At 33.6% G+C, this 27676-nt stretch overlaps 1 protein-coding gene across 4 annotated transcripts; it reads left to right on the plus strand.

Moving 5' to 3' along the window:
- Positions 1 to 266: 266 nt before the first annotated feature.
- Positions 267 to 27552, plus strand: LOC125063528 (amidophosphoribosyltransferase-like). 4 transcript variants are annotated; one of them, XM_047670015.1, is made up of 14 exons: positions 267 to 424; positions 10956 to 11149; positions 13355 to 13463; positions 16804 to 16950; positions 17771 to 17894; positions 19868 to 19998; positions 20888 to 21006; positions 21563 to 21598; positions 22503 to 22592; positions 22976 to 23134; positions 24151 to 24278; positions 25123 to 25344; positions 26167 to 26287; positions 26432 to 27552. In XM_047670015.1, exons 2-14 carry the CDS (start codon positions 10963 to 10965, stop codon positions 26584 to 26586), a joined length of 1728 nt encoding a protein of 575 aa, XP_047525971.1. In that variant the 5' UTR covers positions 267 to 424; positions 10956 to 10962; the 3' UTR covers positions 26587 to 27552. The 4 variants fall into 4 exon arrangements, with proteins under 4 accessions (XP_047525971.1, XP_047525974.1, XP_047525972.1 ...); XM_047670016.1 differs by lacking the exon at positions 267 to 424 and adding an exon at positions 7536 to 7679; XM_047670017.1 differs by lacking the exon at positions 267 to 424 and adding an exon at positions 7576 to 7597.
- Positions 27553 to 27676: the final 124 nt, after the last annotated feature.

A 27676-nucleotide genomic window follows, 5' to 3' on the forward strand; every position in this document is an offset into this window, starting at 1 on the left:
AATTGTGTATATCTACTGAGTACTGTTTCTGTAAATGTTAAAAAACTTCAAAACTCAAAATATTTTTTTTTTTAAATTATATACAATTAATACATATTTTGTAATATATTTTTAAAAGTGTTTACAATAAGAGCTGTACATTTACCGAGTTTCGATTTTGTCAACATTGCAACTATTGATTCCCATTTTGATAGGTACAGTTAAAAAAAAAAACAAATATTAAAGTATCACAGCATTTCCGTCTTTCTAAATACAGTTGTCACTGTCAGAAGTTGCACGCGCAGATCGCAGTCAACTTTCGATTCAAATTCAAACAGAGAAGGAGCCTAGTTTCAATTACAATTTGATACTTGTCGCTCCGCTACGCCTCACATTGTTTACAAAACTTTTGTTATTATTTGTTTGTGTTTTCTTCTTCAGATAGGTGAGTTAACATATTAAAATATATTTATTCTATATATAACCTGCACGCAATCAGGTGATTTAGTACAAAACGGCTAAATTAAAAAGTTTCATAACGGTCGTACATTTAGTGGGTTTTTTGATGTGTTTTAAACTAGCAATCACTTTAAAATAGTCAATACACAACCCACATGGTATTAAGACCTTGAAGCATTTACCTGATTAATTTATATTCTAAGTTGTACTGTATAAAACAGTAACAAGAAAATTGCTAATTGAGAATGTAGATTATAAATAATTACGTCTTCTTTCTTAACTTAAGTTTTTATAAATAAGTTAATACTTTCGTAACGCATAGACTATTAACATTTTTGTTTATAATTTATTTTTATTACCTTTAATTGGCCTATTACATTAAAAAAATGCATTAGTTTATTTAAAAGTAATTATAACATTAACATCTGTTCCAAAGTTTATAGACAACTTTAAGTTTAAAAAAAACAATAAAAATGTGGCCCATTTTCATTAGCCTAAGTAACAGGGGTGAAAAATAAAAAATATTGGAAAACAGCTTTGAACAGCAGCAGCAGCTCTCTATTTTACAGCATTACAAATAATGACCAAGAATAGTTATTTATGTATTATAAAAGTAACATTGCAAATTATGTTAAATAAAGTTCTTACTTTAGCTATGAAGATCTATTTTTTTTGGACAAGAATATAGGTATGTACTTAGCTGGCAGGGCATATGGACTCTCATAGAACCAAAGATAATAGTGCCTAATGTAACATATACATAAATAGTCATCAAAATATAATTTTATGGTGTACATATAACAATTGTCACTATTCATTGATATTAAAAATGTCATCTACATCAACCTTTGAACAGTTAAAATTTAATTTACAGTCAATTCAAGTTTCACTCTTATCAATATCCAATATTATTTCATGTATAATATTACACAACACTATAACTATTTAAAACATATGTTTTATGAGTTTTCTAAACTAAAAATTAGAGCAAAGTTTGATATAATACATTTTCTGGCACTTGTATGAAAAGTATTATTTATGCTATGCATGGGAAATCATAGTAAAATAAAAAAAAAACATGCCTTAGTCCACTATGGTCCAAAAAGAATGAATGATGCATAATGATTGCTCCGCTCTGTACATCTTCAGTATAAAAATATTATAGTACATATTATAAATTGCATGATTAACAAATCTGTTGCAATTTGTAATACGTAATATAATTTTAGATTTGTGGGTTAGTAATAACATTGATACTGTTTTTTCGACTTTTAGATATCACTGGATATAATATTTTTAATTGTGTTTATCTATGTATATGTCATTAGATGTGGGTCAAATTTTGTATAAATTTAGATAATTCACTAATCAGCTATATATACGTCAATGTTTTATTAAATATCACAATTTCAATAAAGATTATATGTGGGACAAGCCAGAAATAGGTAAATGTGGAGCATATTATAATTTTTTTAATTAGTAAAAAAAACACTTGTATCATAGAAAAGCATAAATCATATTCTATATTTGTTGTAGTATGTTGTATGTTTCTTTAGTGTTAACCAATATTTCATAATAAATTTTAGTAGGGAAGAAACAACAAATTCAGATATATTTTTATAGTATATTTAGGTAATTGCTTAATGATGCAACAGTCCATGTAAATAAATGCTGCTTTTGCGTGTCGCAAAACGTAATAATAGTTTTATCACTATTGAATAATGTCTAACGATTGATACGTTATTGGCCTATTTTCTGCGGCCTACAAGTCAATAGGTCTGCTCACAGAGATATGAGCTTTTGCCTGGATAAGAGTGCTTTCCATAAATAACTAATATTGATCTTAGTAAAGTTATAAACACATCTATTATTATAAAATATTTACTAATCCCCACTGCAAGACTATTATTATACTTTTTATAGATTTTCTTTGTTTCTAACTTAATCGAAATAGGATCAATTTACAAACAAAAAATATATTTTTTATATTACTTTAGAAATACTTATCGATGACTTCCGAGTTTAAAGATTTTTTAAGTAAAAACATTTATAAAGACGTACTACAATAAGGTGTTCACTACGATTTACATCCTAGACCGATAAACTAAAGTCTAAACGTTACACAGGTTATTGGCGGGAACTATGACTTTTCAACCCTTCAAAATCAAATTTTTGACGTATCGAATTTCGCCCTATGTATCTCTCAACCGCAAAACTTTTTCGATTGCCAATAATAAATAAAATTACTAAATTAATAAGAATGTTTAAAACATTCTGAACAGAAAAAACAACGTATTTTTGTCGAAACAAAAACGTCGGCCATCATATTTTTAAATAATAGCGTCCTACTTATTAAAAAAATGTGTAGTAGTAAACGGAGTCTGAAATAAGTCCTAATCAGTCTAGTATTTTAGACTTGTTATACAAATTTAATCTAGAATTAGACAGGTTTGTGGTGTTGCAAGTAAACCACAAACCACATACACTAGAAACTTATTATATCCAAATTTCGCTTTATACGCAATGTCACTTCGTATTAAAAAAATATAAATTTGAAAAGCTTACTTATTAGAATATGAAACTATAGTAAGCTTCAAACAAAGAATTTAAAGCCTAATTGAAAAAAAAATATAGATAAAAACATTTTTTTAAAATTTTCTATATCTTAAGACCTCCATATTAGGTATTAGAATTTTTATGATAAGGGTGTTATGGGGTTATATATTTATAACTAAATGAAGCCTTTTTAATTACTTAATATTTCATTTTCCATTTTATTTACTATACGTTAGCTAAGACGTCGTATAAGTCGGATTTTCTAGCGGTCGTTGCCCCATTATGCAATTGCATGACAGACAGCTAATGATTAATTCCAACAATCGAGTACTTGTCTCGGCTAACTGCACTTGCAATTCCCTATTGTAATGAGAAAAATACAAGATACAAGGCCATATTACGTATAACGTACCTATTCGTATAGTATAAAGGCGCTCGACACGGCAAAAGTATAAAATGATAGTCGGACTATAATATTATAGTATTGTGTGTGTTTCTGTTGAGTTCCCTATAGCAGCCATCAGTTTTCTATAAAGTCTAAGTCTAAATCTCTCTGTGGTAGTAAACCCACACCACAATCTCTGCTGTTCAGAGTTTGGGAGAGCATTATCCAGTAAAACCATCTCGAGTAGTTCCTACATGGCCGCGATAGAGATGTTCTGGGGTGGCTTTTGCAACCTCAGTGGCGGACTTACAATTTTTCAAGGTATAGGTTGTAAAGTTATCCCCGCCTTTGCCACTACAATTGCCATGTCCTAGATTATTTTTAGAATCCAACAATTTCATTGCACGTAAAATAATTTTTGGGTTTGATTTTTGAGCACTAAATTATACATAAACCATCCAGTTTGCAGCCTCCCAGTAGTAGTAGGACTGACTGATGGGTTGATAGGGAGAACAGAGAAGAGGGAAATAACCTTAATGGAATTTCGCTCTTTTAACTCAGATAAAGTGTGAGATGAGGGCGCAGAGGTCTATTACTGGTTGCAGGGTTGGGCAAAATTTTTGCAGATTTATATCTGTAAAACATCAGAAAACCCTACAGAAATCTTTTTGATTTCTATGAGGTAGCCAAATTTGCCGCCTTACTCACTCAGCCTTCTGGTAAATCCGTCACTGGGAATTCTACCGGGACCTTAGCGGCTAAATTACCCTAAGCGAGTCGCTCAACCAGGTTTTCTTTAATGAACAACTGACCAAGTATTGTAGCAAAATCTAATACGATTTTAAAATATTAATCCTCAAACTTAGCGGTAATCTTCTGAGTGTAGTATGACTCTGAGGGTAAGATTAAGCGCTAAGTCCCGTACGCGAAACTGTATTGGTGATTTTGACATTTGCATCTTGGAGAAAATATAGGTCGTGGTAATTTCTGTTGAGATTGTGTGATTTATTTCAGTACGTATTTACAAATAGTAAGTTATTTACGATTGATATTCCGGTATGATTTAATAGATATATGCAGTCGTAATATACTTTTATTTCACTTAATTACTGTACTAGTTTTGTATCTGTATATTTATCTATGGCTACGTTGCGAAAATACCTTAAACATGTTTTATTTGAGTGTTAGCTGTCGTTTCATTTAGCTTAATAGTAAACTAGACAAAAATTGCATAATTATGCGTTAAATTATTTGTTAAAACCGGTTTATTTTTAGTTTCCAAATACAATTATTTCAAGAAAGCATGTTTTGGCCATTATACAGATAGAAGTAACTGCTGTTTATCGACTTGTTTATGATACGATACTGTGGAAATATACTATCATAATGTCAATTGATAACTGACCCCCTGCAAAGCTGATTATGACGACATAAATTAACAAATTGCGTTTCGTTAAAAATATTTGCTTGGTTTCATCAGATGAACTTGCCCCCTTAGCTATGATTGCTAAAATTATACTTTGCATTGTAAACAATAATGTGGCAAAACAAATTATTACTTACGTCACTAGATCATTTATTAAAATTAATGCTGCCGTAAATTAAATAGAAAGAGTCATCTTTCTATAATTTATGGTAATAACATTTCGTCTATTTTCTTCCGCCATTTTATAGGACGCTCCCAATACGAACGAAGAGAACTGAAAACTATAGTTTTTATAGTGAAAGGTGGTATTTGCTAGTAAGTTTCATGGTTTTAATTTTCAAAAAGCCAAAATTTCCACAAAAACCATCCCGTGTAACACTGCCGCTATCTTGTCATCGTCACAACTCTAGTCGAAAGCGCTAAATACGTTATAAGTCGAAAGACAATTAGATTTTTTTTTAGTTTTTAAGCGAAAATAGGTTTCATATCGTTTAAACGTTTTGCGTGACCGCATTGGTTACGGTTGGTTAAATTAGAAATCAATCATTCACGAGGTATATTGTTAAATCATTATCACATAAAGAAATAGATATCGGCCACCTGCTGAATAATAATTACGATTATTACAACATTGTTATTTAGCTTAAAAATAATTACAAAAGATAAGTTCGAGACATGACGCAACTTGTTAATTTCTACTTTTGTTTAATTACAGAATTTAATTCTGCGCTCATATTACCTACTTTTCGGTAAATATTGACTTTACATGTTCCAGGGGCTCAATATTATTAGTACCAAATTAGTCAGGGTATACAAAAATTCTTATAAAGGTCCACATAGATAATTTTTAATTAAAAAAAACTAATGAAAAAATTTCATATCTCATTCCAAATCATTTTAATAAATTTTCTAATAACAATCAAATTGTGAGTCGTGGGTCCTACGTTGGGAAACGCTAATCTAGATAAAAGATATTAACCAATTTGTCTATGCCGTTTCTAGTTTCAGTTTTGGTCACGCCAGCCCAAAATAAATATTTGCCCGCCAAAAACGCGGTTCGCATGTTCTTCAGTTAGATACATGTACAAATATCACTTGTGTATTCTATTAAATAATCTAATGACGTCATGTTTCTATGTAACAAACAAAAGATATACAAATTAGAATTCATTTATTACGTCGTTTTTATTATTCCCAGATAGAGGAAAGTACCGCTATTTGTTATTGTGGTTCACTTTAAATATTATGTTGACCTCAGCTGGATAGTATGTGACGTCTTGAGAATAAATACGCGTAATAATGTCAGTGTACTTTTTGAAAAACAAATCGTTGCTGTAGAATAACTTCGTATGTCCAAAGAACCCAACATTACAGGAAACGAATAAAAAGTTTCATTTCGTCAATGTTCGTTTATGTATGTGTTTTTGTCCATAGTTTTGGATGGTAAAAAGGACTCATTAATCTTATGGCCGATTTACATTATCTTAGTGTTTAAGAGAGTGCTTTAGTACAGCTTGAAAGGCAAGTTCTTTAGCGTAGCGTTTACTAAAGCAAGTAGCGTTTACATGTTTCAACTAAAGTACTATCCTAAAGCACTCTCCTAAACACTAAGATAATGTAAATCGGCCTTTACGGATGATAGTCGAGAGAATGCAGTGCTCCTATTTACGACACTGCTCCGACATCTCCGCAGGGCTTTGTTCCTAATAGTTTTTGTTTAATAACTTTTTTCTTATTTTTACTAATTCTACTAACATAGATCTTAAGAAACTATTGTTACTAACTCACTAATCAATCAATGGACTGTATTTGTCTGATTAATAAAATTATTATTATTAATAACATAAATAAGTCCTTACTTCATGATTATACCAGTTAAATGACATAAGAGTCTAAGAATAAAAAGTTAATGGTTTTTAGACATAAAAAGTTATCATTCTACAGTGACGAAATGTCTTTAAACGTTTATGTTATCAAATGTTTTAATAAGAGCAAAACTAAGCGTCTACGGATCGAACTTTAGTAAAAAATCTCTAATATATTTACGTAGTTTTTAGATATCATAATTCATAATATGTTTGTATATGTGCGTGTCTTGCGCATCCTGAATATTATTGCATGTGAGACGAGTTGCACACTGGCTGAATTCACAGCTATAAAAAAAAAAGGTTTTATGTTTTCTTGTTTTGTTTATAGTTTAATTTTTACATTAATAAGTTCTTTATTGTATTAGTATTAAGTTACTACAAAAATAGGAAAGAAATGTGTACAGGCTTGAGTGCTCCCTCAGGGATTTCCGACACAACTGAAGTGTTGCAGGATCGAAATGTTCTTTCGCTTAACTGAATTTAGCCAAATTACCCAAATTCTTTATAAAATGACACAAAATTGCAAAACAGCAGTGTATGATCTATAATTTTACGTAAACGAAGCAACCTTATCGTTGAATACAATTTATACTTTATTTGAATCATCCCTATATATTTTTCGAGTTGACTGTTGGCAACTAATTGAAAAACAAATGTTAAAAAAAACATGGTAACACTAAATAAACATAGCTTAGGTGTTTAGCTTTCGACGTAAACGCGAACGGCCTCATTATGAGGTCAACACGCATAATTCTTTTATAACATATTGAAATCACTGACGTCACTAATGTTTTGCTTTTGTGTTATTGACATTTTGCGTAAATATAATCTCAGACGGGGGTGGATTCTGGTTAGTCTAACATCTGCCATATACGGAGAATGTTATTTGGGCTTGGAGGCCGCATTAATTGACAATCAGTGAACGTACGTTGCGAATAGGACGTAGTGCCAATTAAGCAATAGTTACTAGTTCGATAGAGGAATATTAGAAGTTTATAAAATACTGGTAATTTTACTTAGAAATAAAAGGTTTCTTACATATAATATAGAAGTAACAAAATTTACAAATTAACAAATTTTCCCTGACACAAAAGATAAAAAATAACTGTGCTGTAAGTTCCTCACCTTCACCCGCACCTCTAATTAAACATGATGCCCCTTTTAATCGCAAAAAACTCATCGAGAACAAAATTTGTGACGGAGATCTTAAAGGTGCCGCTCGCCTTTTGTTCTCCAATGACGTGCTATCGCCAGATACCCCTGACACCCTTGAGGCATTACGGACAAAACATCCCCCAGCTCCAGTAAACCCATATTTTCTCGACCCACCAACAGCAGGGCAAGCATGCCTTAAAATTCGAAGCAAAGATGTAACTGATGCAATTTTATCTTTTAAACCAGGTTCGGCTGCAGGATTGGATGGAATCTCACCCCAACATTTGAAAGATTTAACATCGCATTCTGTGGGTGATGCAGGCGAGCAACTTATTAACTCGATCACAAAATTAATAAATTTTATGTATTCCGGGGATGTCAATACAGAAATTGTTCCCATTCTTTTCGGCGCGAACCTCATTGCCCTCACTAAAAAGGACGGAGGGGTGAGACCAATTGCTGTTGGTTCAACACTAAGACGTCTGGCTTCCAAAATTGCTGTTCGACATATTTTACCAAAATTAAATTCAGAATTTGAACCTGTACAGTTAGGCTTCGGTGTGAAAGGAGGGTGTGAGGCAGCCGTCCATGCCCTACGCTCTTTCCTAAGTCACGGACAGCCAGACGTGTTGCTCAAAATTGATGTGAAAAATGCATTTAATTCGGTAAATAGGGATACCCTGCTGACTGAAATAAAACAACATATACCGGAAATATACAATTATCTTCTTCTCAGTTACGCTGATCCAACTAAATTGTTATATCGTTCTAATGAACTTTCCTCGGAAGTAGGTTGTCAACAGGGTGATCCCCTTGGGCCTGCAATTTTTAGTTTGGCTATAAATCCCATAATCAAAAATTTAAATTCTAATTTCAATGTTTGGTATTTGGACGACGGAACCCTAGGAGGTGATGTGGATACTGTGTTTTCGGACCTTCTTTTAATCAAAAATAAATTTGAAGCCATTGGTTTGGAGCTTAATTTTAACAAATGCGAACTTTTCATAAATAACTGCGACTTAAATTTAAATGATGTAAAAAAAAAATTTCAAATGTTGGCTCCAAATATTAAAATAGTTAACAGGAATTCCCTTTACCTTTTAGGTTCTCCAATTTTTAATGAATCTATTTCTGATTATATTCATTCTTCAATTACTAAATTTCAAAATTCTGCTGACCGTCTCCTTGAAATTAGTCCACATTATGCACTTTGCATCTTAAAATTCTGTCTTTTCCTCCCAAAATTTACATATGTGCTCCGTTGCTGCTCCTTTTGGAATCACCCAGATCTTTTAACACCATTAGACGACTTAATCAAAATTAGCTTAGAATCACTTCTTAATATGCAGCTGAACGAGCAATCTTGGACCCAAGCTTCCCTACCCATCCGTTATGGTGGTTTAGGGATTCGCAAAATTTCCAGTGTCGCTTTGCCAGCTTTTCTATCTTCTGTCCATAGTTCAGCAAATCTCATAAGTAAAATTTTAAGGGCTTCCCCTTCAAACTTTGAGATTGCTGGCTTGGAAGAAGCTAGAAACGCTTTCTTGATTGCATGCCCAGGTCAAAATTTTCCATTATCTCTAAATTCACAGAGGAGCTGGGATGACATACACTGCAAACTGACTTTTGACGATCTTTTGAGTTGTAGTACGGGTTCGGCGCGTGCTAGGCTTTTGGCCGTGGGTACGCATGAGGCCGGCTACTGGCTTCACGCTTACCCATCGTCAAATACAGGAACTTTTCTTGAGCCTGACACGCTTCGAATCGCAACCTGTCTACGGCTTGGGGTACCGGTCTGCGCTCCTCATATATGTCCCTGTGGCAGTGATGTCGACAAGTTAGGACATCACGGCCTGTCATGCCAAAAAAGTGCAGGCCGCTTCTCGAGACATGCCGCACTTAACGATATCATACGCCGTTCCCTTGCCACCGTCAACGTGCCAAGTCTACTTGAGCCGAGTGGTATTGCAAGAGACGATGGCAAGAGACCGGACGGTATGAGTTTGATTCCATGGAAGATGGGTCGGGTACTGGTATGGGATGCAACCTGTTCAGACACGCTGGCCCCTTCCCATCTACATGGAACCAACTATAGAGCTGGTGCGGCTTGTGAAGCGGCTGAAAAAAATAAAGCATGCAAATACAGGGGTCTGGGCTCTGAATATGATTTTGTCCCATTCGGTGTCGAGACCCTTGGTCCGTGGGGTCCTAGCGCTTTAAGGCTTTTTAAAGAAATTTCAAAAAGGTTAGTCGACATCACAGGAGACCGAAGATCTGGCAGCTACCTCGGACAAAGAATTAGTCTAGCAATTCAAAGGGGGAACGCTGCCAGTATCTTCGGAACCTTGCCTAAAGGGACTCCTTTTAATGATATATTTTAGTTTATGTTAAGTTTAGTTATTTATTTCAATGTATATTATTTTATTATTAGTTTTATGTATAATTATTTCTTATAATTATCGAGATCACGTCAATATTAGATCTCTAGATCTTAGTTACCTTAAATTAAAGTGTTTTATGATATAAAAAATTATAAATATAGAAGTGAATTTAGATAATATCGAAATATACTCATTTGTTTTTTAATCAAACAATAGTTGCGGTATTGTAATAAATAGTCCGTTAATTAAACTTTTTATCAACATTGGTGTTCAATTACTATACCTTTCGGATATTTCTTCTTTATTTAGTTCGTTTTTAAAAGCTATAAATTTTTTAGAGCAGTGTTGCCCTAGTGGCTTCAGCGTGTGACTCTCATACCTGAGGTCGTAGATTCGATCCCCGGCTGTGCACCAATGGACTTTCTTTCTATGTGCTTATGTACATTTGATCGAACGGTGAAGGAAAACACTGTGAGGAAACCGACATGTCTAAGACCCAATAAGTCGACGGCGTGTATCAGGCATTGGAGACTGATCACCTACGTGCCTATTAGATTTAAAAATGATCATAAAATAGATTCAGAAGTTTGAGGCCAAGACCTAAAGAGGTTGTAGCGCCACTGATTTATTATTTTTTATAAATTTGTTGTGATTAAATTTGACAGAACTTTTATGCCATATAAACGCATTACAATTTAATTAATAATATGTAATAATTTTAAATAACAAGCATATATTTATTCCAGATTAAACATGGACGGTCCCTCGAGACCAAATCCATGTAGTTTGCAAAGCAGGACGGCGCCCTCCGTTGGCGCGAAAATTGACAGATTAACCATAGATGACAGACCGGAGATGTGTCAGAGTGACTGCCAGTGTGATTCACAAGGGGAAGTGAAGATCAAAAGCAAGCGGTTCGGCCGAGGTGCCGTTGAATCAGGTAACATTTTTTATATTCCTAACTTCGATGGGCTATTACAATATCAACTACTATGGAACATTAATGTTTAAACATTTCTTTTAGATATCGATATGTTCTTTAATATTGTGGAACATTTTTTTGTTCTATCATTAATAGTTTTCGCAGCGCATGCGATGAAAGATATTTTATAGGCATTCTTTTTACACGTTAGCTAACATTATTGTAGTTTTAGTTTTAAATCCTTATTAGCCTATATTAATCAGTGATAATGTAGCATTCAAATGGTGAAAGAATTGTTAAAATCGCTCCAGTAGTTTTTGAGCTAATTCGTTACAAACACATACGAATCTTTCCTCTTTATAATATTAGTAGAGATATATATATCGCCTATTACATCAATAATCTTGCCTCATTGATGTTACTTTGATCATTATCTTTATAGACAAGTGGGTAATCAGTATTTTTTGACTGACACGCGTCATTTAGGTCTTAAGCCGCGTCTAATTTTTATCGGGATGTTTATCTTTAACAAGCAAGTGCGTACAAATAATGAACAATCGAGGCACAGCTGGAATTCAAAGGCATGACCACTGGTTTTTTTTTAAATACCTGTGGTCATAAGTTACAGCATATCTATGGCCGAGGAGCTACGCAGGGTCAAAATCTCCCAGTTATTAAAAAGGGACTTCAATTACTTCTGGTAGGCTTGGCGTATTTCGCCGGCAGCTACTCCGGAAATATCCTCATGATATTGAAGGGCGAGTGGTGGCCGGTGGCCGAAATCATACCAACACTGCTTTTCAAAGTTAGGATTATGCAATCTTAGCCTTTATCTTAATGTTCACCGCTTTTAAAAGTTCCGAAGATGGAACAATCTTGCAAAAAATTGGCCCACATATTTTAACGACGTATATTTTGGATTGAATCGGCTAATCACTAAAGCACAAAGCTTTTGTAGATTTTTGGTCATATTGAGAAGCAAACTTGAAACGAATTCTCAATGATTTAATAATTTTGTCAAGAAATGTTTATCTGTCATAGATAAGTCGCTTTTGTCTGTAGTCAGTTATAACTTATAGGTTTAAGATTTTGACATGCCGTTGCTAAAATTCTTAAATATCTTACAATGACCTACATCAGGGCTTCAATCAATCCACCGGACACATTATTACTAACGTAAATATACAGTATTTACAATATTCTTAACCTACATAGGAATAATAATTAAAAATTAATAAATAGTAAGAGTAATTTAAAAAGGTCTGCATTGTACCTTTAATGCTGGCAGCATTCATAACTAAATATATTTTTATAACTTCAACAAATCTGAAACCGACGTAATTTTTCTTTTTATTTACAAATTTTAACGTATATATATAATATAGATATATTTTATTCGATTTAAAAAAAAAATACTAAGTGCTATACAGTCTATCCTGGGTAAGTGAGAAAACTGTATAAGTGAGAGTATAAGTCGGGACCCGTAATTTTAAGCTCCCAAAACCTCTATTAGCGAGAAACAGAAACCTCTGTAAGAGAGACTGCTTTATCTATTCCTCTATAAACGACACTCGAGCTTTATTTATTTATATTATTCAGGAGGAACTATTTACTACATTCAAAGTTGCTGTGACTATATAAGAGAGAAATGTTCTCATGTACCCACCCGCAATAGCGAGAAACTCGGGTTAGTGAGAAACCTTTATAAGTGAGAATGAGATTGTGCTCACTTGAACTCTCGCTTATCCAGGTTTGACTGTATTTTACTTTAAACTATAATTTCGTATTATCCAATTTTTTTGAAAATTGTTAAACGTATATAAAACGCGAATTAATTACATAATTTACATAGCTATTTTTTCAATTATATGTATATAATTACGTCGCATTTAGTTTATGTAGAAGCCATTTAAGCAATAGCTATTTCTTATTTACATACAATGAATAATTAACTGTTTTTATGATTGCGAAATGTTCTTAAAAGTATTTATCAGTCTTTAAATATATTCATTACCATAACAGATGACATTGAATTTGACATTAATTAAAAAGACAATTTAACTTCAACCAACTTTAATAAGAGGGTATACAAGAACGTTTCATCATCGGAGGTAGAATATCAAATTCCATATTACCTCAACGTCCGTCGTTCCAGATTTGAGGAACCAGCTGCCTACTGATATATTTCCGAATTGACTAGCAAGTTATTTTTTTTTAACACAGGTTTGACACATGAGTGCGGAGTATTCGGTGCGATTGGGACGGGAGAATGGCCCACGCAAGTGGATGTGGGGCAGGTCATATGCTTGGGACTGGTGGCGTTGCAACACAGGTATATATGTGACCTTTATGTATAAGAGACTAGCGACCCGCCCCGGCTTCGCACGGGTGCAATGCTGATACTAAATACACTACAGAAAAACTGTGCGGCCGGCCGGTACCGCCGCAAACGCTACGTGATACGTCCCGCAATTTTTAAATCTGTAATATCTTCGAAAATATTCACTTAAATCATACGGTGTAAAGGGCCATATAGATCTATATTTGAATGAACAATGTATTCAAGGTATTTAATTGGTTAAGGATTAATGCTGTATTGGTTAAAATCGCTTCGAAAATTAGCCATTATTTGTCGTAAAAAGTAAATGACAAAAAAAAGTTATTGTGGGTTATTCATAAGAGATAGACATATACCATTACGGACTTTTCTGTAGACCTTTTCAATGTGTACAATACTTAGTACATTATTTTGATAAAACTCGTAGGGTTCAGCCTGCGTTTGAAATGTAAGCGGAAAAAATGTAATTATTTACGACATCACATTAGAAACCTCAAAAATAACAGTACTTCTCCACTATTTAATGGATGTTATTATACATATAAACCTTCCTCTTGAATCATTCTATTTATTAAAAAAAACCGCATCAAAATCCGTTGTGTAGTTTCAAAGATTTAAGCATACAAAGGGAAATAGGGACAGAGAAAGCGACTTTGTTTTATACTATGTAGTGATTAGGAATCTAAAGTTCATACGTTCAAATTTTGATTAGTGCATCTTCCCTAGACTAGAATATGAGTTAATTTAAGCGGCGATTGAATAAGCATCTGGACTGGCGTGCCCTCCCGTAAGCCACACCTCACTTAACATCAGGTGGGATCGTGGTCAAAAGTCTGTCTAATTCTGTATAAAAAAAAGTTCAATAGCCCAAAGTTATGAACAGGGTTTGAATACTCTATTTGCGAATGGAATGGAATAAAGTGTTCCGTATGGAATTTAGTGTATGCGAGAATAAAGGGCACTGTTGCCTCGGCACATGCCTATGTACTATAATTATCTCCGAACATGCTGTCTCAAAAGAGATTCGATAGAAGTCGAATCGTATTATTACTTTTGATCGAGAATTTTAATTTAGTTGACAACTCAACTAAATTAAGATTCATTATTCTCCTAAAAAAACAATGCTTTAAAACATTTTTTTAATTATTAAACTACAATGTGTCGCGACCAAGGAGGTTTCAATTCAATTTAAGATCACATTGTCTGTGGATGCGCTGCGCGCGCAATGCGCTGGTTCCGAGTCAATAGACCAATAACAGACATAATAAATAGTTTGTTTCTTTTATATTGCATTTTATTTAATTTAGCTACCTATAGCCATGAGATTGAAAAAAGTAGTGTTTGCTGCATATAATTACGAGTAGGTATTAAAACACTCGTGTAATCTTATTTTGAAACACGCCTGCGGCTCGTTTACGCTACACTCATGTTTTAATACCTTCTATTATATGAGAGTTGCATAAACTACTATTTTGAATAGCCCCGCTTAACAATATAATTGCCCCACGTTGGGAAACACTGCCCAAAACCATCATTTCGTCCTATCTCTTACCAACTTCATCGATCCTAGACCAAATCTCTGCAAATGTATCAATCTTCTCTTTGGACAATGGTCATATACTCCACAGATATCTAAGGCTAGGTGAACGGGTCAAAACGAATATATAGTCTTAAGCTCTAAATCTCATAAAATAACGGATATTTGATAGCCAATATTTATATAATTGATAAAAACTGCTTTAAAGCGGTTATTCTTCTTAATTGGACCATAGCCTTGGTTGGAGACAAGGTTAAAACAGTTATTTGATGATAATTCTTATCTAAAACGTGATTAATTTGAAGTAACTGTCAGTTGATGGCTGGGTGATAATATAAAGAAATTAAATTTCAGAATATATTATTCTCGCAAAACTGTATCGAATGTATCGACCCAAAATGTGTCATGGCCTTCTTGGTAGTAAAACTAGATAGAATAATGAAAAATAGTCGCATATCTATAAAGAAAAAGATAGGACTAAAATTTCTTAAGTATAGTCTGAAATGCCCTTTATATTGGCCGAATAAAATTCTCAAAATGGCGGAAAAACATACAAACATACGCGCCGAAATGTGAATGTTCTTTGAGTTTTTCGAAGTACTCTAAAAATCGTCGTTTCGAAGAACGAAATGGCCGTTTTAAAATTTTTGCTGAAATATTATTAAATAGATTAAGGATTGCACGATTATTAACTAAAAGCTAGTAAATTACGTACACTGATAACTATTTAAAAGGCGCACTTGAGGTAATTATAATTAAGCTCTATTAAATTTCAGTGAGTAATTAAATAAAAAATATATATTTATTTTGATCCCAATGGGAAAAAGGCACCTTTAAGAAACTACACAATTTGCTATTTTTTGCCGTCTTTGCCCGCCATCATCACAATCTAATCTAAGACATCAGACAAAATCACATTCGCCCGGCGCGGCGACACCTACTAACGCCAAATGAATTTGTATGAAAATGGTCACGTGACAAAGCGTGAGCTAATGTCATTCCCATACGCAATGGGTCACGTCTGTCAATGTGATTCTGTCTCAAGCCCCCGTACATTTGGCACAAGGCCGCGATTTTGGTAATATGACCTAGCCTCAGAAATAATTAAAAATTTAAAAAATAGCTAGCCTAAATATTAGCCTTTCAATAATACACATTCAATAATATTTTGTATTTTTCCGAAAATCGGATTACATTGTTACATATGCTAATTAAAATGTTAGCTGAATTCTAAAATATTATTCGAATAATATGTTTTAACAAGTGTATTAATAATTATATGTGTGAAGAATCGAATGTCCTTGAGCTGTACAGCTAAGCAAATAAGCGGAGATAAGAACCAGCATTATAATAAATAACTGAAAAAAAAATTTACAACAATAATTTATTTTTGAAGTGAAACTTCTTTTGAAGTGAAACACACAAGGGTAAAATATTTACTGATGAAACGCAATAATAATAATATTAGCGTCACGCAGATGTGCAGCAAGAAAAGGGAGAGATCGATGGAGACCGAGTGAGAGAGAGTGAGAATGGGCGAACGTAGCATAGGGAAAATAGCCATGGAGCGAGAGGTGAGAGGCTATAGTGAGAAAGAATGAGAGAGAGAGAGAGAAAGGGAGATCGGGAAAAATACACGCTATTTTTTGATGTATTCGTTTAGTAGTTACATATTAGAACTTTATTTTTCATAGATTTTAATTGTAGAACAAATATATTTCAACAGTATAATAATTCATATGTATTGATAGTCTTAACTAAAATGTTTTTTTGATAAGCGTTTGTGAATTATTCCAGAGGTCAAGAATCAGCTGGCATTGTGACGTCAGAGGGCAAAAGTGCGCGGACGTTCAATTCTCACAAGGGTATGGGGCTTATCAACAATATATTTAACGATGAAGCCATGAAGAAACTCAAAGGAAATCTCGGGATTGGTCACACTAGGTTTGTTAACGTTTAATATATTTAATTTTGTCGTAACGAATCTCTTGGATGTAATAAATAAAGCATGTCTGCGCGTGATTATAAATACGATACAACAGCTTTTTAGCTTACATTTATTTAGTTACACTTGATACTCTTATTAAACAGTCTAATTGCACCGTTTTAGTTGTAAGTACCCAGCTGTCGCTTTTCATTACAGCGTAAATACGATTTGACAGCTAGAGACGGTTATACCTACCTTACCCATAGAAGGAAACCCGGCGAAAGAGTTTTCCGATAGGCACAGAAATATGACCTAGTTGCCTTAAAAAATATGAATTAGAAATGTTACTGCTCTTGCAGCGGACTTATCAGAGGAGTTGTTTGGAAGCTGAGTTTCATCATCAGACATTGTTTAGGCAGAGTTTGAAATTCCACCCGTATCACCTCGACGTCCGTCGTTCCACAACTGAGGGTTATTTAAGGTTTTTACCGCGCACCACCACTATGTGGAACCAGCTGCCCACTAAAGTATTTCTCGAACCAATTCGACTTAAGGTCCTTCACGAAAAGAGTGCACCAATTCTTAAAAGGCCGGCAACGCACTTGCGAACCTTCTGGCAATGTGAGAAAGTCAATTGTCCATAATGATTGGTGGTCCTCTAGCCCCTTGTTCTATAAAAAAAACTACGCAAAAGTATCTTAAATCTCTTAAATTTAATATTCTGGAATGTGAAATTCAACAAGGACCTAAGACCCTTCGTCAGTACGTACTTTGTCATTTCTGACAGCTGTCAAGAAAAGATTTGTTCATAAATTATAATTATCTAAATTTTGACAGGTATTCAACCTCGGCGGCATCGGAGGAAGTCAATTGTCAACCGTTCGTCGTTCATACAGCTCACGGAGCTTTGGCCGTCGCTCACAATGGAGAGCTTGTTAATTGCAGCAGCCTTAGGAAGATGGTATTTAGATTCTTTCCAATTGCATATAATCGTTGTGCAAGGTTTCCCTGCGACTTTCATTGCGATTATTCAATATTGAAGTTGCAGAGTAACCTCGCTGTGGGTAAAAGTAATCATTGACTATGTGTTTAAAAATTAACAAACAGCTTAAAGGCGATTTAAATGGTTCGGCGGTTATTTAATTATTACGAAAGTACAGAAGGAAAATAATCATGGTTATTTAAGTATTTTATTCGGATCATTAATTTTAGGATAGCTTACATATTACATATACAGGGTGGCCAAAAAGTCGTGGATCAAACGCAAATAGGGGATAGATGAGGTCATCAGCGGCAAAAAATTGTTCTACGGGAGGTCTCTAAGGTCAACGCCTGCAGAGTTATGATTGATTTTGGTTTTTATATGAAAATTGACTTTTTTTTACAAATTCTTCTTAAAATTCGAAAATATCTACATCCTGTATCTTTTTCATAATATCCACTAGATTGCTACTGATGAGTTCTTGCGTTAGACATACTATTTATAGTTGTTTATTGAGTGTATTGAAGATAATATTAAGTTATACGATATAAATTTTTTTCAAATCAAAACTTTTTGTTTATTTCGGACCCCACTGTGAAAAAAAATTACTCTACCGAAAAATGACCCTGTATTACAAGTTTTGGCGCATTTAATATGGATTCTGAAAAGGTATTACACGTGGCCATGAGTCTCTCTAATATCTTTCTAGGACGAAAAAACAACAACGATTCGGACTTATGATAGATTATTTACCTACCTGTGACCAGTACTGTGTGAATCGGACTAGATTCAAAAAATTGGACAGATGTCTGTAGGGTTACGTAGGAATTTGATTAGACGATGCAGGTTAAGTATTATGGTCAAAGTCAGGGATTTTGAGCATATTTTATTGTAAAATATTTTGTTGCCTACAAACAACCATTGAGAAATAATTGTTTTAATACAATTATTATTTCACAATCGTTGTTTGTAATTCTCCCTAGAAAGATATTAGAGCGACTCATGGCCATGTGTAATACCTTTTCAGAATCCATATTAAATGCGCCAAAACTTGTAATACAGGGTCACTTTTCGGTAGAGTAATTTTTTTTCACAGTGGGGTCCGAAATAAACAAAAAGTTTTGATTTGAAAAAAATTTATATCGTATAACTTAATATTATCTTCAATACACTCAATAAACAACTATAAATAGTATGTCTAACGCAAGAACTTATCAGTACCAATCTAGTGGATATTATGAAAAAGATACAGGATGTAGATATTTTCGAATTTTAAGAAGAATTAGTAAAAAAAAGTCAATTTTCATATAAAACCAAAATCAATCATAACTCTGCAGGCGTTGACCTTAGAGACCTCCCGTAGAACAATTTTTTGCCGCTGATGACCTTATCTATCCCCTATTTGCGTTTGATCCACGACTTTTTGGCCACCCTGTATATATATATATAATTCTACTGTACGTGTGTATGTCACTGAACTCCTCTTAAACGGCTGGACCGATTTGAATGATCTGGAATGATTTAGATTCACAAATCAGCCCGGCAGATGGCGCTGCAGTCGGTATCTAGGTTATTATCTATACAGTAAATAAACAGCTGGTATATATTAAATTGTCTGTGCATGTATTCGTAATTGAACTCATACAAGGCTGGATAGATTTTGATGTAATTTTTGTGTGTTCAAGTGGAGTCAAGAATGTCATTATTAGATATTTTTTATAGGTAAAACGTGTGTGAAAGGACAACGTCTGTTGGATCCGCTAGTAATATAAATATGGATGCTAGTTGCGTGCCGTAAATTACGTCTTGTACTATATTACTTTTTTGATTACGTAAAAGATATTAAATACGATAGGGGAATTATTTGAAGGAAACCAGAGACAAAATTGTGTTAAATGTCCCAAAACATCCATAAGTTTATGCAGTTCCTGTTTAATTTATTTTCTCAATAGGTCTTGGGTCGTGGAGTAGGGTTGTCAACTCATTCAGACTCGGAACTCATCACACAAGCTCTCTGCCTCAACCCACCCGAAGGCGAAACTAATGGCCCTGACTGGCCTGCGAGAATCAATCATCTTATGAGGTAAAATTAAATAAAAACTAAGTACCATTATCGTCAAAGAAAGTGTACATTGTAAAACAGGCCAAAATCCAAAGCAATAAAAATCCAAATGCAAATTACAATATCCCATTATAACTTAATTTAGTATTTATTTATTTCGTACTCCTACAGCTAACATATATTATATTCAATAAAAAAACAATACCAACGATATGTTCTGTTATAGTCACTTCGGCAGTACATGATTTTATGGTTTATACAGAACATTGATTGAACATCTTTCAGGCCGCTAGTTAAACGGCGCTGTTTAGTTAAACGGCTAGGCTGTTAATTGAACGGCTAATTAAGCTAGTTGGCTGCGACATATCTTAATATATATAAATTACGCGTCACGTTGTTTGTCCGCTATGGACTCCTAAACTACCGAACCGATATCAATCAAATTTGCACACCGTGTGCAGTTTGATCATACTTAAAAGATAGGATAGCTTACATCTCAATTTATACCCGCAATATTATTTTATTGCAAAATATTTGTTTATTATTTGATAGTCACAATTCTAACAGATGGCGCTGTGTTGAAAATACCAACGATTCACATAAGCTACTATTTAATGACATAACCACCAAAAAAGCATGGTGGTCCCCATTGACTGGTGTTCTCCTACCGTTTCCCTCGAATAGTTTGCTAATATGTAATATAACAAAAACATTAGCCACAGCAACGCTTGGCCGGTCTGCTAGTATTATATTTCGTTAATAGTTCGATTAACGGTTAGAAAGTTATAGATTGTTTTAACCTCATTCATTAAAACTATCGGCACTTTTAATTATAGAACTATTTCGTCTCTTTCTGTCAAATCGTGTTTTTGATGTGACGAAAAGAGACTGATAATCACTTTGATTCCAGATTGGCACCTCTCAGTTACTCTTTGGTAATAATGTTGAAGGACAAGATATATGCTGTACGGGATCCTTATGGCAATAGACCACTGTGTCTCGGCAAAATCCTACCCCTTGGCTCATCATGTAAGTGTTGCCATGCATTGACATTGCTCATTTTAAAGGGGACTTTAGCGAAAAATTACCGAATAATTTTTTATTCGACTATTTTTAGTCCAATTTATATTTCTTAAACATTGATTAAATTAAAATAAAAAACAGTAGCGCTACAACATCTTTAGATCTGGGCCTCAGATTTCTGAATCTGTTTCATGATCATTTATAAATCTAATACGCAAGTAGGTGATCAGCCTCCAGTGACTGACACACGCCGTCGACTTTTTCGGTCTAAGGTCGGTTTCCTCACGATGTTTTCCTTCACCGTTCGAGCAAATGTTAAATGCGCACATAGAAAGAAAGTCCATTGGTGCACAGCCGGGGATCGAAGCTACGACTTCAGGTATGAGAGTAACACGCTGAAGCCACCTGACCAACACTCTTCTGAAAAAAATACTTAATTTAAAAATATGTGTAAAATGAATGCATGAATTTAATATAATGGGAACTTATTACTTGCACGAATTTTATTAAATCCGCCGTTCCGACGAGATATGATAAACTATAATAATGATAACCTTTTCAGATGTCTACAAAGAATCATCAGCGCAGCATGCCGAGGGTAATGCATGAATCATTATCATTTCATTATTATTAATTATTATCATTCAGACAGCACGTTCTCGTTATATTAAATAGTAATATAAATTCGTTCATTATTATTTTCAATATACACAAAATATATAATATACTAGCTGTACCCTGCCACGCTTCCCTGTGGCACATTGTGATTGAATGGTTGAGAAATGAGAAACAAAAAATAGATAAAAACAATCCTTGATGCTAAAATGTCCGCTCGATCGGTGCAGAATTTTTTGAGGTTTTGAATCGTACACAAACCAACTTAACATTTTTATATATGTATATAGATTTGCATGTGTTTATAATTGATTTATTCAATCAGACAATCTATATATTATTTAGTTACAATATTGTCGTAATGTTTCCCAATGTGGGGCCCTCGCCCCGCAGGGGGGCAATTTTATTGTTCTATTCTATTTCGATGTGTTTCTTTAACAATTTCCCAAAATCTTAATTTCTTCCTGAAGCCTATCATTTAATATTAAAAATTATGCATGTGATATGGGGGGGCACAAGAATTTAAGAAGAAGCCCTTTTTAATTTTATGATTTAATATAGTGTTGGGAAACACTATATTAAATCATAAAATTAAAAAGGGCACATCCCATGTAAGAGCAATCCTTCCCGCTCTTACCGCCAGCATGCTATTAGGACTTCCCCGCACGCTCCGACTTATAGATAAAACATCTCGTAATGTATGTAATTTACATATGGGTTCGCCAATTAAACCTGACTTCTACAAATGTATACTAACAATGAATCTTCATTAATATTCACATTTTCGTCAAAATATAATGTTATTTCATATATTTTTAATCTATCCTTATTTTGTATATATTTATTATTATTTAATATATGAGATTTAATATATTATTTCTTTACAGTTTTATTGAATGGTTGTGCAAAGAACGGAATAGACGATAAAGCCGAGGGCTGGGTCGTATCTTCGGAGTCCTGTGGCTTTCTATCTATTGGTAATATTATTATTTTATTATTGACAACTATTAAAACTTTTTTTATTAATATAAAGGTAGGTAGTTTCATGCATTTTTTTAATTATTGACCAGTACTTTTTGAGATTTCTTAATTATATTTATCTCGGTTTAAAATAAGGTTTTATTGGCTACTAAAAATAAACCTTAGTTTTATTATAACTATAATATAATTCCTTCATTCTAGACTTATTGTATCATCATCAATCAATGAAAACAAATCTCATTTCCTTTTTGGGAAATATCTTAGATAATTGTATTCTTTTGATAAGTAATAATTTGCCCAAACATTTATGTAAAATGTAATTGTGAAACATTAAAAATATCTAATAAACCACTACAGGTACACTTTTTTCTTTATTCAGGTGCGCGATACGTGCGCGAAGTGTTGCCAGGTGAAATAATCGAGATGTCCCGACACGGTATTCGGACTATGGATGTAGTGGAGCGACCACAGAGCAAGCAGCAGGCTTTCTGTATTTTCGAATACGTTTATTTCGCTCGGGCGGATAGTATTTTTGAAGGTAAACTATTTATTATTAGGATGAGATAGCCAGTTTGCATAAAGAAGTATTTTCATACTCTTAAAAATTAAAAAGTTATTTTTCGGTGGTCTTATGTGTGTGTTAGCACTTGAACACGTATAAGATTTGTTAACACAATATTATTGAGGTAATTTTTCTTATACAGGGTTCTGTATAAGAAAAATTAAAGAGGTTTCTTTGACTGATGATATATCAAGTACAAGAAAAAGAAAAGTACCGTAGATGCTGATGATTACTTTACTCAAAGAAAACTGCATTTAATTTCAAAATGATTTCGTGTCTCTAAGTAATACAATAAAAAGGTTATTATTTCTTTGTCAATAATAACTGAATTTTTTGTTGTTTTTTTTATAATAATGTATCACTTTTACATACAGATAAAAATACACTTTAAGTGCACAGTTTTAGATTCCTCACACCTGGGGGTGTACGAAAATACCCCATGTATGTTTCGCGATTTTTTGTAGATTTCGAGTTTTTTTTGTTTTTTTGATGTTTTCTGCCAGCGAGGTTTCAAACATTCATAATTCATATCTTTTGTTGTTGTATGTATTTTGCACCTTTTTTTTCTGTCAAATGATTGTCTTAAATGTTCAAATAAGAAAAATCTCAGCTTCCTAAAATTAGTTAAAGCTACTCAAAAAAGGTTTTAAAGTTAGAAGTTTAGTTTTTAGCCCAAACATTCGACTTCAATTTAAAATCCCAAAAAAGGTTCCATAGCTTCTGGCTATGTTTAATAATTCCGCAGGGTTCTAAGCTACCAAAACTATAAAAAATAATGGTACAATAGAGATAAGAGCACGCACTACTCGTAGGTTGCCTGCGTGCACGCAAACATACGCGCGACACAAGCAAGACCAGTTTTTGTGGTTACGTGCGACTGTCGATAAAGTTTGAATAAAAACATTTAAATGTTAATATGATAATTTTAAGATAATCAATATTATGTGGAATTAATAAATAATATGATATGCTACATAAAAATACCAATCCAGGTCAAATGGTGTACTCGGCGCGATTACAGTGCGGGCGTATGCTCGCTAGGGAGTCACCCATCGACGCTGACATCGTGTCCTCTGTACCGGAGTCTGGCACTGCCGCTGCTCACGGATATGCTAGACAGGTATTTTCATGAAATGTCTCATACTGTTTTTTTTTATATACAGTGTTAACTCTTTATAACGAATTTCAATGGACCGAGCATTGTTTTTCGTTATAGAGAGTTTTTGCTATAGGGAAATGGTAAAAAATAACTAAATTTAACCAATTACAATAATTTCTAATTTTATTACTATCAATAGGTTACTTATTCTAAACTCTATTACTGGCCATCTTGACAGTTTCAAAGTTTGTTTACGACTGATAATACACGATAGGTGATGGTGGTGCGTTTAGTAACTGTAACCAAAATTTCCTACAGGTAATGTAATCTAAGAATAATGGCACACGTGTTAATTCAATTAACAATAACAAAAGCGAGAAGTCTGTTTGTGATCTCAGATGTTTTTCTATGAAATTTCGGCACCTCAAACGTTTAGTTAAAACAATATGAATATATTTCTTCGTTATAAAGAAAGGCTTCGTTATAAAGAGTGAATCAATCTTTATAACGAATGCGGTTATAAAGAGTTTACACTGTAATAGCATTTTTATAAGAGCGTGCATATAAAATGTTTGTTTGATTGTTATTGGTCAAATGGATGATAGTGTCCGTTACTGACAAGCTTTGACAAGTCAAAAGAAATGTTCCGCATTTGTTGTACATCCTCATTGTGAGAATACTTTGTATTTTTTTAAAGATGTTTTCGTATAATATTCAAACGTAAAATATTGAATTCATTTCAATTTCATTTGAATCAAATTGAATTCATTAACTACTACTTCATAGGAGTACTTTAACTTTTTTCGTTTCTTCTGTTTATGGTGTTCCTCGATAAAACTTCAAATTATTTGCTTTAAAATTGCAGTCGGGTATACCATTTATGGAGGTCCTCTGCAAGAACCGATACGTGGGCAGAACCTTCATCCAGCCCTCCACTCGCCTAAGACAACTGGGTGTTGCGAAGAAGTTTGGAGCTCTCTCGGAAAATGTCCGCGGAAAGCGAATCGTGCTTATAGACGATTCTATTGTCAGAGGAAACACAATTGGACCAATTATTAAACTGCTGAGGGATGCGGGAGCAGCTGAGGTGTGTATAACTGACTCTATCTGTCAAATTGTGTTTATGCTGTAATGAAAAGAGATGAAGTACGTTAAACGGTGCAATTATGTAGATTAATTTTTATTAATACCCTTAGTAGATCTACTTAGTACATGTGCATCAGAAGTGGTTGTTTTATTCTCAAATTACTCGTTCTTCGTGAATCGTGATCACATCTGGTATTTCAGATTTATTGACTTTATTGTTTATGGTTTTGCTGTATAAGGCTCTGTATTAATGACAGAGATAAATCTCGTTTTACATTTCGCTGCTCAAGAACTAAGATACCGAAAATGACGTCATTGATATCGGACCTATTCTGGGAAAACTATAAATTCAAATATCATTTATTCATTTAGGTAACAATGTACACTTATGAACGTCAAAAAGAAATATACATATGAAATACATTTACTGCCAGTTCCGAAATCAAGGGCGTAGAACGGACGAGAAGAACTGGCAATAAACTCTCCGCCACTCTTTTTAATCGCTAAGCTGCGACCATTAAGTAATTAATAGTTAAATTAAAAAAATAAAAACAAAGATTTGTCCTCTATCAGCAGTAGTCATGGTGCAACAGGCACTAACATTCACGTGGGATCAACCCGCAAACACATAGTCGAAATAACTAACATCACCGCATACACGAATTCAAGTCCGACCAGTCACCACAAGTAAATATGTACTTGTAGAATTTCCTTCGATAGAATTTTATTGTCAAGGGCTTGCTTTGCAGCAACTTTGCCTGAAGCTAAACGATACTAATCTTCTATAACTCTTTCATATAAACTAGATTAATTATTATTATAGGTTCACATAAGGATAGCGTCTCCCCCACTCAAGTTCCCGTGTTACATGGGAATCAATATCCCTACAAGGGAAGAACTCATCGCAAACAAGATGGACACATTCAAGTTGGCTGAGCACGTCGGTAAGTGATTTTAGCCACACGAACGTACACATTGTACGTCGAGTTTACGTAACGTATACTTTAATTCGTTTATAATTATGCTGTGAAATAGTTTTTAAATTTACTTTTTTAAAATATATATTTAAATAATCAATATCTTTTCAGGCGCGGATAGTCTCGAATATCTAAGCGTAGAGGGTCTGGTCAGCGCCATACATTATAATATGAAGGCGACACCCAGCGACGGCGTCGGAGGCCATTGCACTGCCTGTCTCACTGGGGACTATCCGGGCGGATTGCCTGAAGACGTCGACTGGTGATGAATTATATAAGAGTGGCCCATCTGGGAACCCCAAAATATAGTGACTCTTTGGGCGGTTTATTTTTATGTAGTGTTAAGGCGTCTCTAGATTTTAATACGTAGCCTCCGTACGTATACGTACTCGTACGTATACGGATACTGTCTTTTTATGTTTTTTTTAAAAATAAGCATTCTGATCCTCTAGATACTAAGTACAATTTTCGGTTAAAGCGTTAAAACATGTCTAAGATACATACACTCAAGGTGTACCCAAAATACCAAGTTAATGTGGAATTTGTGTAACACGACTAGCCAACACAAGATTAATTTAACTTCGTTTAAATCATATTAAAATATGGGCTTCCAATTATTTGTTGTGGTATTATAGAGGTTATTTATCTATGGTTGAGCAATATTGTCTATTGTTAAGAGTTATTAGTGACAAACTTAAATTTGCTATTTCGTGTCTTTTTCTAAAATTGGGCTATAACAGTAACATGACATGTATATATATATATATATATATATATATCTCTTTTTCGATGCATATAATAAAATATATATATAATATAAAATAAAAAAGGCGTGCCCAGTTGAACGATACAATTTTACTAAATCTAAGCATATCTTAGTTTCTTTCATCAAGTGCCTTACTTGTTTTTAAGTATATAAGAGTATTTTGAGGTCGTGCTGGCTTCGACCCTAAGCGCAAAATAAGGTTGACAATTGGTCAATTTTGCTTTACGTAATTTATGAAAGAATTATATTTTTAGATAAACTTTCATAAGTTCTTGCAATAAAGTGCCTTGATTCGAATAGTTTTAAGTGATCTGAATATTGATAACTAACGGACTGTAACAACATTCCAGTATGTCATTCAAATGTAAAAACAATGTATTTTTATAAAATAGTAGAATTTTTTGATAGTTGTTTATTATTATGTTAAGAAATTATTTTATTAGTAATTACAAGTACAAACGTTAAACGAGTTTTATTTCGTTTCCTATAGGTAATTGTTGTACCCTCACTTGGGTTTTGCAATATCTGTTCCTCATCATTAAAATTGTCTATTAGCAATCTCTAATCTCCATCACCACTGTTCAGCTTAT

This window comes from Pieris napi, chromosome 3, assembly GCF_905475465.1.
Source record: "Pieris napi chromosome 3, ilPieNapi1.2, whole genome shotgun sequence".
Lineage (NCBI taxonomy): Eukaryota > Metazoa > Arthropoda > Insecta > Lepidoptera > Pieridae > Pieris > Pieris napi.

Excerpts from the sequence above, each read along its gene's own strand:
- LOC125063528 (XM_047670015.1), top strand. The coding sequence starts at position 10,963 with ATGGACGGTCCCTCGAGACCAAATCCATGTAGTTTGCAAAGCAGGACG. Across the intron at positions 11,150-13,354 it reads CCGAGGTGCCGTTGAATCAG|GTTTGACACATGAGTGCGGA; the intron begins GTAACATTTTTT and ends TTTTTAACACAG. Across the intron at positions 13,464-16,803 it reads CTGGTGGCGTTGCAACACAG|AGGTCAAGAATCAGCTGGCA; the intron begins GTATATATGTGA and ends GAATTATTCCAG.